The sequence below is a fragment of the Caretta caretta genome, chromosome 1, assembly GCF_965140235.1.
Source record: "Caretta caretta isolate rCarCar2 chromosome 1, rCarCar1.hap1, whole genome shotgun sequence".
Taxonomy (NCBI): domain Eukaryota; kingdom Metazoa; phylum Chordata; order Testudines; family Cheloniidae; genus Caretta; species Caretta caretta.
In genome coordinates, this window is record NC_134206.1 from 333,564,232 (window position 1) to 333,577,106 (window position 12,875).

Sequence of the window (12,875 nt, forward strand, 5' to 3'; positions counted from 1 at the left end):
TCATTTTACTGAGATGCTGCCCAGAACAAACAGGTAAAAATCCTTACACATTGTCTAACAAAAACACAGTATATTTATCATATATATATATATATATATATATATATATAATCATATTGTCCTCTGCACAGCAGAAGATTATAACTAAAATACTTTAGGATCCAATTTATTTTATTTTGTTGGTAGACATAACAAAATGCCTGCAAATATAATACAGTGAGCACATAACAAGTCTTACAATAGGAAAAGTAAATATGTCATTGTATACTTTATCCATGCTCTTCTCAATGGCACAAAATAAAAACTCACTCGGAGTTCCTCATCTCTCCTTAAAAGTTAATCCTTTTTGTTAAGATATAGTCAGCACATATTTAATGAGAATATACACTTTATATAAATGGCAACAATTTCTTGTAAGTGCTACAGGCTAAATCCTGCCCTTGACTGCGCTGGAAAACAAGAGGAGCCAGAGGGAGAGTATGAAGCCTAATCCCCTTCACTAGCAGACCAAGTGGGAGGTACACCCAGCTAACATCCAGGCATACAAGTGATGAGCCAGAACCTAGAAGCCCTTGTGAGTAATCCTACTCATGTGAGTAGTCCCACTCATGTGAGTAGTCCCATTTTGGTCAGTGGGACTACTCACACAAGGAAGGATTTTCAGAAACATGCCTATTTATCTGCTTGCTGCAAGACCTCTTGCTTTGTGCCTGTAGATTGTTTTGGGTACTATTCAGCCAAGTATTTAACTATATAGCTAAGTCCCATTAAAGTCGAAATGCTTTGCTGATGAGGGACAGTTTGGGGAATCAGCACCTTCACAGCCTCCCAAGGCAGCTCCCTGCATAGTTATTTTTACCAAGGCAGGATTCAGCCCTATGTCACTTACATGTAATTAAGGTGAAATGTTCTTTACTTTTACACAGTGATGTCAGTTTAGGGGCTATGTAGTTAGATATGGTACATATTTTACAGTCTGCTATCTGAAACATATGCATTTACATAGTTCATGAATAAAGTAACAATGAAGTTCCTTATGCAATTTAATGTACAGTAGTAAGTACAATGGGATTATATAGTGTATCATTTTTTTCCAGCAGGTACATGGTAATTAGTGCCATCTAACATAAAATATTGCCATTTGCTAATTGTTTAGTACTTTCAGCTACACAATATATGTTCTAAAGGAGCACAAGGAAGCCTCATAGATGTTGACTATTTGTTCTCTTGCTCCATCTTCAGTATGGAAAATTATGGCCCTAGGTGTGCAAGTAGACATGTAACACAAGCAATTGCACTATTAGTGACATGTTGCATACTTTACAACAGGCCAGATTCATCTCTGCAATAATTCTATTGGCTTTAAAGGAGTTATAGGAGAGATGTATTGTTTAACCACATGTTTAGGTTTTTCTTAAAGATAATAAAACACCTATAAATAAAACATATTTAATGTTACTGAAATCAAAAGATGTATTCCATTTGATTTGAAATATTTGTTGTTTCAGTGGTTCTATTTGTTACATACGAAGGGCTGAAATTATGCCTTCAGACTGAGTATGCAATTTCCAATTTCCAGGCATACCTGAGGGCACAATTTGGTTTTAAATGCATTAATGACAACAGTATTCTTTTTTTTCCCTGTTGATTCTATCAGCTCATGATCAGATTCTACTCTTACTTACCCTGCTGTAAATCCAGAGTTATTCCCTTGAGTTACTGAGAAATCTGGCACTAAAGTCTCTATTTCAATGCAGGTTTCAGAGGAACAGCCGTGTTAGTCTGTATTTGCAAAAAGAAAAGGAGTACTTGTGGCACCCTTAGAGACTAACCAATTTATTTGAGCATGAGCTTTCGTGAGCTACAGCTCACTTCATCAGATGAAGCTCACGAAAGCTCATGCTCAAATAAATTGGTTAGTCTCTAAGGTGCCACAAGTACTCCTTTTCTATTTCAATGCAATTAATTTTAATAGTAAAAATGGTCTGTCATTAGCTAATCAGGATACATTCCTAGGATCCTATGAAATACACGTTTAGGCGTCATTTTTAAATATGAGGGTTCATCTACACTGCAGCTGGAGGTGCAGTTTCCAGATTTGATTGAGCTAGCACACTAAAAATAGCAGGGTAGCCACGGCAGCATGGGCAGCTGCATGGGCTAGCCGCCTGATTGCAATCCCACCAGTGACTCTAGATAAGTACTCAGGAAGTTAGCCCATGCCATTGCCAGAACCACCACAGCTACACTACTATTTTTAACATGCTAGCTCAATCAAATCTAGCATGTATAGATTTGTGTACATCTACCTGAGCAGTGAATTACACCTCCAGCTGCAGAGTAGATGTACCCTGGGACGATTAAAAAAAGATTGATAAGTTGCTCATCAACCCGTTTCTCTGTCTTGTCCCTTATCCATAGGGTATATTGTAATATCCCTTAGGACAGAAGTACAGAGCCAGATCCTATAAATCCTATGTAAAAGGAGCTCCCATTGACTTCAGTGAGAGCTCTGCTCATGGAGGGCTTGCAGAATTGGGCCCACAATGAAATGAGCAAATAAAGAGATTATTTTTAACATATTTAAATTCTGTATATGGGGGAAGAGAATTAGGTCCATATACGTTGTTCTTCATCAATGCACACAGCTCTCCGTAGAACTTTTGCCACAAACAGAGAGTGTATATGGTACATAGCAAGAGTAAGGGGTGTTAAAGAAAACAAGCTTTCTTTGTATCTCATGGACAAGCTGATCTGAAGAAACAGCCTAAAGAGGCCACATGAGCTATTTCCACAAAACACTTCTGCATTCAGCAATAGTATCTTTGCAATTTTGTTTACCCATCCAAGTATCTTCAGGAGATATGTCACCATACTTGCAGATACTGTAGCTCACTTCAACATCTATAAAACAACACTGATAGACAAAATCTTCAGAAAACACCCATAAATGATCAGGAAACTTGATTATCAAGTAGTTTTTTAAAAAAAAATCATGGCTCTTTACATTACACATTAATTTCATGCTCTCTGAGATCTTCATGTGAATGGAATTGGTGGTTTTGTGTGAAATATTCAGCTATAACTCAGATTTGTACGTCAACAAGATTTTGCGTATCCACTTGGAGTAATATGCCACTCTGACAAAAATCCCAGGACGATTTGGAATGGCACATCCACGGCCAGGAACGATAACACCCACTATTATTTTCATCCTGTTTTGTTCACAGACCAAGGGGCCACCATAATCCCTCTAGGAAAAGAGAAATAAAGAACATTAATTTGTGAACAGCTAAAAGACACAGTTCCCCCTTGTTTTCTGTAAGCTATTGGGTAGCACCCTACTCTAGGAACCTTCAGTAAGACTATCTAAGGAGTAGTATGATATCTTCATTTATGCAGAGCATCACAAACAGGGCCTATATCAACAAACAGCAGGGTTGGCCCTATGCTTTGTCAGGCCTCTATGCAAAGAGCCAGGCAAGAGAGACCCCATCCAGATACTGATTGTAATTCTTCCAAACTTCTACATACCAACAATATTGCTTCTTTCTCTCAGCTACCTGGCAAGTGCAAAATATGTACAGTATTCATAAAAGCCATCCAGCAAACAGGACAGGTGGTTGGAAAATCTCTGGTGCAATGCCATGCTATTCATAGAAGGGTTCTGAGAGAGCCAGCAGTGCTATCCCTCTGTCACATGTTGGGCAGCAAGGCCCCTGGGTGCGTAGAGCTGCATGCGTTTGCACAGATGGCAAAGGCCACCGCCAAGAATGATTCAGAAATGAATTAGCCACAGCTATAAAAAGGAGAGGACTTCTTCTCTCCTCAATGAACCCCATAACTCATTATTTTTAATGGGTGGTACACACATGCATCAATCCAAGCTCTACATGTATGATGGGAATTTTACATGTGTGGACTAGCATGTCACGCACTAACTGGCCTGGGTGGAACCTGCTGGCACATAAAAATTCCCTAGTGCATGCTAATGTAGAGCCATTGTAAACAGCATCACGTTAGCATGTACTAGAGAACTTTTAGTGTGCCTCTGCAGGGTCCATACAGTCCAGTGCGCAACACACTAGCATAACCAGAATTTATATCCATCTGTTGCTCACTAATGCACCGTGTAGGCAAGCCCTTAGTTAGCGATGACATTCTTTAAGATTTGATTAGCTAATGAACGATAAAATCGTGCAGTCTTCATTCACTGACGCCAGCGAGTAAGGACTGCAGGACTGGGCACTAAGAAGTGTTTGCATCAGATCTTGAAATACTGCCTTAAAACATAAAAGATAACAATCCTTGTATCCTCTCCAGATCACTTCAGAATTAACAGTGATTGACCTCTCCCAAATACAGCGGGTTTTCTTAGTTCTTGCTGATTGCAGGCTAATTCACAGACTATGCCTGTACTATTATAGCATCACCAAACCTGCTAGTGAAATATTTATTGTCTGCTGGGCTTTCACCTGCCATTCTGACTTAATTTCCCTTAATCTGATAGCTCTGTTTTTCTGTTTGTTCCATACTGATAGATGTTGTTCCAAGGGGAACACAGAAAGAGTGAAACCATCCACTAGTTATAATCATAATTAATATTGATGTGCTTCATTTCTTCTTACATGAAAAAATGAAGAGCTGGATTTCCTGAGGACTTCTATGCAGGTGTGTCATTTATATCTTAGAACCCTGAGAACTAATTGATAATGAACCAAATGTTTAATTTTGAGGAAAATACTTTGTTATTACAAAATGATCCCACTGAGGAGTCATATTAACATGCCGCTACCTAAACAGGACCTGCCTCCCGCAAGTTTTGGTGCTGTCCTTGGGTAGGAAAAAGTCCATTGTTTTATATGTATTGAACTACTTAAAATTTCCTTGTACCCATCTAAACCAAATGTGTACCCATACTAGTGACTGTTGCCTTCTCCACCCATCATCTCGGCTGGCAGACTGTCAGTCTAAAAATGATACATCACTACAATAAGAGGATTTTGTACCTTTTCCTCTACATCCTAACCAATTCCCACTCAAAGGGACTGATTCAAACCCAAATGAAGTCAGTGAAAAGACACTCCCTGACTCAACTGAGCTTTGGCTCAGGATGCAATTGAAAGATACCAACTTCTCTCACAAAGCTCCACTTTTCTATCTAGAAACAGAGCTACCATCTGCTGTGTCTTTTTTCCCCAGTAAGATCCCCACCACAATTAAGGATGAATGCCAATATATCCCAGAAGTATATATAACAACTAAAACTGCCCCAAATTCTGAATCTAATCTATTTCATAAAGCTGCAAACACTCTAAATCCCAGTAGTGGTTGCACAGATTGTGAGACATCTACCCTGAGAAGCTTGGAACTCTAAGGGCTTCCACTCTGTTCATAGCTCTCTCTTTCAACATCACAATGAGGTGACCTATTTTGTTAATTTCTTGGTCAACCCCCGACTTGGCTCAGCAGCTAACCTGATTGCAACCCTACTGGCAATTCAGATAAACTGCTGCTGCTGCTCACAGGGGGCGTGATGTTGCCACCTTTTTCGGACTGCATATACTTACTCCACAAACAGATCCCAGTCCACCAAAGCATGTGATTTAATCATGCTGAGTAAACTTAGCATGTCCTCAAGAGCTTTGTTGGATTGGGGTCATAGTCCCATTGATTTCAGAGGAACTAAGAATAAGGAACTATCCAATGTGAGTCAGGGTGGCAGAAAAGAGTCTTCCAGAGAGAGACCTTTGTTTGCAATGTGCATGGAAAGGAAATAGTATCCATGGTTTCTTTCCACTTACCAATTAAATGCAGAGAGAATAATTAGGCAAACACCAGGAACGTATTACTGGTAAAGGAAAAAAACAACCCCGGAGCAGATGTTTGTAGATTCTTGCACTCTGTCATACTATTTTACCTCACACGGTCCAGTGCCAATGCCCTCAGCCCCAGCGCAGATTTCTGACTCGTTCACAGTCATCTTCCCTTTGAGATATTGGTTGCACTTCTCATTTCCCATAATAAATAGGTTTGCTACTCGGAGCAGGCCATCAAAGTGAATCACTAGCATTGAAAACAAGAGCAACAGTCAATTGTGCACAAATTATATTACATTTTAATGAAAATGAACACTAAGTACTAATACCGTTTATGCTGATATATGCCACTTTATCAGCTGCACATTCTCCCAAACTCTCCAGTAATACACATGCATGTTTTAGATTTCTTACATTGTTACAGCTAAAAGACAGGTAAGAAAGTGTGTCTGGAGTGTGTGTAATATTTTTAGATTATAATACCTGGAGATGCGTGTTGTACTTGTAAGAGCAAAAGACTGGAATATGGATTTCTCGCTTCTATTCCCTAATCAACCAATGATTTGCTGTATGACTTTGGAAAAAAATCACTGAGGGTAAGATTGAGACTGTGGGTGCAAGTCTGACTCCACAAAAATCAATGGGAGTTATGTCATTGACTGCAACAGAGCCAGGATTTCACCTTTTGTCTTGCCCTGAATAAAGGGCAATATGCAGTTGTGCCACCCTCAGATCAGCATAGGGAAGGAACTATGACTTAGGGTATGTCTACGCTGGCCCATGCCAGCTGACTTGGGCTTGTGGGGCTTGGCCTAATGGGCTGTTTAATTGCAATGTAGATGCTCAGACTTTGGCTGGAGCCCAGGCTCTGGCACCCTGTAAGGTGGGAGGGTCCCAGAGCTTAGGCTGAAGCCTGAAATTGAATATCTATACCACTATTAAACAGCCCCGCAGCTCAAGCTCCATGAGCCCAAGTCAGCTGGTATGGGCCAGCCATGGGTGTCTAACTGCAGTATAGACATGCCCTTACAAGCACAAATTCCTCCTCTCCCTTCACTGTTCAGCTACTCTGGATAGCACAGTATGGGTTGAAGTGCAGAACCCAGGCTCTGCTCACATTCCACTCATCTGTTTGAGGAAGAGGAAGTAGCAGCCCACAGAGCTCGCTCTCCCTCCTTCTCTAGCAAGTCCTAGTGCCCCCCATCTCTAGTCCCTATCCTAGATTTCCCACACTTACAGTCCAAGTCTCCTTGCCTAGCCATTCCTGGTTCCCAGCCCAACCCTCTAGGCTCTTGGCCCCCAGTTTCCTTGCCCAGCCCATTCCAGTTCCCTCCTGGCTCCTCATCTGATCTGCCTCTGTCACATGCATCCCAAGACTCCAGCCACCTTCCTGATGTTCCCCATCCCCACTGGCTTCCCATCCAGGTCTCTTTGCCCAGCCTTGAAGTCTTTAAACCACAATTTGAGGACTTCAATAGCTCAGAATAGGTGAGAGGTTTTTCACATACACAAAATAATGCATTTTTCCCTAGCCTCATTCTCAGACACAGCTGAATCATTTTCGCTTAATTTTCCAACAATATTCAGCTTCATGAAGACATCGAGCAGGGAAAATTTCATCTGAAACAGTTAAAGTTTGGCAATGTTATAAGCAATGGAAAACAAGATCTTATAATGGGACATTTTAGGGAACTTCAATATTAGCTAGCGCTACTAGTCTTGCCTATAATATGTTGGGAATGGGAACTAAGCAGACTGTCAACATATATTGTTTCATTCAGTTTTAAAAACTAATATCTTACATCCTGTGTGTCCCCATCCGTAAACACTGCAGGTGGTCCTCTCTGGAATGGTACATCCAGAAATGGGCAATCTGATTAGATCCACAAAATTATTGAATACTGCAGCTCTGCAAAGAGAAAACAAAGAGTAGATATGATGGATCTTATATAGCATTTTAAACTGCTTTTTAAAAAAAACAATATGATCTATGATATATCACAGTAATAATTAAAAATTGTGCCAAATATTCTGCTTTATTTTTCTTCTTATGAAAATCTGGGAGTTCCTTTTAAATATTTTTTGAATTGCAGATGTTACTTCTCAAGCAGCTTTCCTGTAGTGCTGTTACAGCTTTTATTCTGTTTAATTTGGGTTTTCTGTACAAAGATAAACAATGAAGGCATAAAGGGAATACCCTTAATTTGAATAAACATTTATGATAATATGACGGTACATATGAAGGGTCATATGTACAAAAGGAGCTCACTTACAATCTAGTGTTTATTCTATTCTATAAATTAAAACCACACGCCATTCTATTTAACTAGGCCTGATTATCAGGAAGAAAGATCCATGTAGGGCATGCTTTTTCCGAAATGGCATTTGTTTTTGTTGGTGCAGAAGGTGAATGTGCATTTTTAACACATGTCCAAGAGTCTGGGCTCCATTCTGACGGAATGCTCATTAACTTGAGACTCAAACTACATGTGCAATCCAGACTCTCTGGTTGCTGCTGTTCCACACCAGTTATTGGGGCCACTGGATAGCATAAAAATAGATCTGTGAGCCCACTCTTGATTAGGGAAACTAGATGTCCCGATTTTATAGGGACAGTTCCGATATTCAGGACTTTGTCTTATATAGGCTCCTATTACCCCCACTCCCCTGTCCTGATTTTTTACACTTGCTATCTGGTCACCCTACTCTTAGTTATCCGAACTGTGGCCTTTTATGCCAGACTTCCTGGGACCAGTGTAGAAGCTGCTTCTGTAGTACATAGTAAGTGCACAGGTACCACTTTTCAGCTGTTCTGCTAGCAGACACCAGCATAACCCCTAAATAGAGACTTTGTACCAGACACAAGAATGACAGGTCAATTCCACCAGCAATGAATTGTTGGTACAAATATAATCTAACTACTATCCTTTGCACCAGCAAAAACTCAGGATGGCTGAAAAATCAGGCATATACTGTGAAGAATATTAAGCCAATCCCCAAAACAAGAAAACAATGATTAGCAACTAATCACAAAGTTATAAATTATATCACTGTGAGTAGAGTTGGTCAACATTTTTGTCAATGTTTTTTAATGAAAAATGGATTTTCAACCACCAAAAAGAAAAAACTCCACAGTTTTGTTTTCACCAACATTTTTCCTTTTTTGAAGGGGGAAATTTTTTCTTTCTTTTTTTTTTTCATTTTATTTGGATGGGGAAAATCCTACTCTTTTGCTCTATTACTTTAACACACCCTATTCCAGTGGTGTGGGAGAACTTAAATATTGTAAAGGTTTTGTTATTTCTCCTCCCAAAAGGATTATTTTTGTTTAAAATATATGAAAACTTTCAAACAAACTGAAAACGTTTCTTTTGAATTTTTTCATGATCTAGGCTTACTTTACCTTTTTATGACTAGCTGTAAGTGTGAGTTTAATCTATATGGACATAATCCATATTGCTACTATCTAGGTCTGAGCCTACAGTACTTTCTTAGGCAAAACACTCATCAACTGGAGATCCTGGAGTTAGCAATATTAAGAACTAACCTGGCAAGTTTCAATAATACCAGATCAGACCCTTCAGGTCCATACACCAACTGGGAGATATTCAGAACTTGTTTATGTTTCTCTTCTCTTCCTTTGATATTATGAACTCCAAGCCAAGCTTCATAGTCTTTCAAATCTTTGTACCTGAATAAGACAAATTTAGTATGAGACATTGGCATTTTACTTGGTCTAGTCTCAACACAAACATTCTTTTTTGGTATGGTAACATTCACATATATATTGAAAGAGATTAACTGCCACTCTTTGGTAGAGATGGACACACACTGCCATTTCCAAGTCAAATCAGAACTTTTCCAAAAATTTCATTGCATTCAGATATAGGGTTTTGGTTTGGAAATAAAGGCAAGCCATAAAGTTCACATCCAGTTACAAAGTTTTTCAAAATCCAAAGGCATTTTGGTTAGCGTCCATCTCCACTATTCCCGTATTCTCTCTCTCTCTCTTTTTTTTTTTTTTTTGGTTTTGTACATTTTATATCAATTCCACCAACTGTAAGATTGTATTGTTTCACTTTGCAAGTACTGCAGCTTGAACGAGAATCTGTTTACTGGTTTTTAAAATTGTGACATCTAAGACAAGAACTACTGAAGTTTTATTTTTAAAAGTGGGAGTGATCTTGTAGCAGGTTACCCATCTTTTCTCCACTTCTATATTAGGATAAAAATATGCAGTTCATTTCCACATATATTCATGGCAGGCCTCTTAGTCTATACACTGGAAGATGCTAGGTCAATAAATTAGAACATGTTAGTAATTCAGCAGTGTATAGAGAGGGGAAAACAATATGGATAAAATAAGAACCAATAGAAACTTGCATCCAAAACTCAAACTGATCCTTTTGGAAGACCCAACAGGTCACACTTTTAAAAATTATTTAGTTTTCATTTGCACAATGAAACTGGACTTCCTGATTTCAGCCAGGACCTAAAGAGGATGAACTGAAAGTTTGTTCTGTTTGTATTTCCAAGGCAGAATAAGAAAACTCCAGAAATTTCATGATCTCTCAGAATTCTTGTGAATATTCAGATCTTATGGAGCAATGATGGCTAAGTAGTAAGGCCTGGATGCACAAAAGAAGTTAGGTGTGTAATGCTGAGCATCACAGCACCTAACTTTTAGATGTCTAGAAAATCACTGCAATTCACTAAGCCTGAGTTAGGCACTTTGGCTCCTATACAATGAATGGGGAGAGATAGGCTCCTTAGACTGATTCACAGAAACCAGTATGCTAGACAGGGAGCTGCTTAACTAGCCAATGGGAGATGCTGACCAATGGTGAGTGTCAAGCCCCACCACCTCATAGACATAGGCATTTAAGTCCAGACTGCAGGGAAGCACCTATGTCTGCTAGCAATTCTCATCTGTGAATCCTCTCTTAGAGTTAGGCACCTTATGCCATTGTAATAAGCTGCTGAAAGAGAGGGAGGGAAAAGAGGAGAAACTTACTCATAACTTTAGCCAACTCATAAGGATACTGACCTGGGAGGCTCCCAGTTGAAGTCTCCCTCCATCTGAGGGGGAGAAAAGATTTGAACTGAGATCTATCACTTCTCCAGTTCTAACCACGGGGCTATGTGACATTTGGATACAGACCTCCTTCAGTCTCTCCTGGTGAAGCTGTTGCACTTTGTATCAATAATTAGTCACAGGGGGAAGGGGGAAACTTGATTCTGGGACACTCATATCCTAGGTAATGCTCTAACCATCAGCCTATAAATTATTCTCATGCATGTTCTCTCTCTCCCCCCAATGACTCAATGGGTTCAAACTCTGCCACACAAGTCTTTCCTCTTAACTTCTTGTTTCCATTCTTTTAAGGGTTTGGACGGATGAAATGTGCCACTAACTGTAGTTTTTGTTTCCTAATAATATCCAAACTTTCAGATTCTCAGTGAACTGAACCTTTGAACTTTCCGAGATTTGCCCAGGTTTGTATTATACTCTAGCCAATTCCCAGCAGTAGCATGAAATTAAATCTTATAAAGAGGCAATTGTCTAATTATCACACTTGAAAGAGACAGTCGTACTTCATACTTTCTGTAAAATGTCCAGTGCTCTTTTGGAGCTATGATAATGATAATAAATGAATAGCAAGTTTCCATAAAGACATTCATTATCAAGAGAGAAGGACTGAAGATAGAGCAAGAGAGAAGACTGCAGGGTTTAAAGGGAAGATGCATTGTGCCACAGGCTTAAAAGAAAGAAAATACATTTCAACAATGCAAATCTACAAACTACTGTACCGAGAAGGGAAACATTGTCTTGCTGTTAGAACCCAGTTTTCCTTTACCAAAGTACCTCCACAGATATGTTTATTCCTAGGGGGGGAAAAAAAAAACATAGGAAAAAAATTGTACTATTTGGTTTTTATCAAGCCAAAACTTCTAACAGCACTTCTAAGGCCACCATTCAGTTACACAATCATATTATTTAAATAAATTTAGTGCCATTAAAAGGTATATTGACAGCCCCAGAAAATGAAGATCTCCCTCTACAGTGCAGGTGAATCATGGATAATACTGGAGCAATGTAGGCTTCCCTCAGACTGCCCCACCAACCTATCTCTAGAGATGAGAGGGAAGTTCATTTCTCTGTTCATTCATTTTTTGGCCTCAATGCTGAGACTAAAATAAGGGAGCCAAATGTAAAACTGTGATGTGGCTATCTGTCTAGTAGGAACTGGACTGAAATTACCAGCTCATTTCAGACAGGCCCCTAAACTGCCACCAGATGGTAACAACATTTGGTCATTACTTAGCTAGCTCGTATTCCAAGTATTGACCTAAAGGTGGAAAGTTCCTATTTGATTACCAATCCCTTGGGTTATCCAGTCCCAACGTACTTCAGTTGGAAACAATCTGCAATATGTGATGACTTGTGTGAGATTATAGAAACTGCGGCATACTATATCATGTAAAATTAAAAGGATTAAATATGACAGATATTCCAGGAATAAAGAAGAGAATTTGGAATGCAGATTAATTAGTTTGCTTCTTTCTACTTCCAAAATCATTATATTTATTTACTGCCGCTCTTTGGAAGGAGATACATCAGTGCTCTGGGCAAAGTTTAACTTCTCACATTTTATAAATTCAAATCATACAGATGTTCAAAGCTTTAGCAAGAACTACTGGAATGAGCCCAAATTCACTTATGCTTATTCTGTGTTGCAGTTCAAAGATAGCAGACTAACACAGATGTTTGCCTTCTACTTCTTTTTGGACTGTATTTCGGCTGGGGAACAAGTTGGGTTCTTTTTAAAAGAAAGATTCCTTGTCACTGCATCACAAGTAAGAGTACATATAAACTTTTTGTCAGTGTCACTTGGCCAGATTGGCATCATCTCATTTAGAAGTTGTGACTGGTACATACACAGTGGCACACAGAGGTCAAAATTCTGCTTTAACAGTGGCACAAATTCAGAGTAACTTCTCTGTAGATGAAGTTACTCCAGATTTACTTAAGTGTAATCAGTAGCAGAATCTGGC

The 12,875-nt window shown here is 39.2% G+C and overlaps 1 protein-coding gene across 2 annotated transcripts in view; it reads right to left on the bottom strand.

Moving 5' to 3' along the window:
- Nucleotides 1-1,924: 1,924 nt before the first annotated feature.
- Nucleotides 1,925-12,875, bottom strand: part of HGF (hepatocyte growth factor) — a 79,044-nt gene continuing 68,093 nt past the window's right edge. For both annotated transcript variants that reach the window (XM_048836496.2, XM_048836495.2), the window contains exons 14-18: nucleotides 11,631-11,705; nucleotides 9,367-9,510; nucleotides 7,622-7,728; nucleotides 5,921-6,066; nucleotides 1,925-3,253 (exon numbers count right to left, since the gene is read on the bottom strand). In XM_048836496.2, the coding sequence (XP_048692453.1) occupies nucleotides 3,080-3,253; nucleotides 5,921-6,066; nucleotides 7,622-7,728; nucleotides 9,367-9,510; nucleotides 11,631-11,705 (646 nt within the window). In that variant the 3' untranslated portion in view covers nucleotides 1,925-3,079. The remainder of the gene's footprint in view (nucleotides 3,254-5,920; nucleotides 6,067-7,621; nucleotides 7,729-9,366; nucleotides 9,511-11,630; nucleotides 11,706-12,875) is intronic.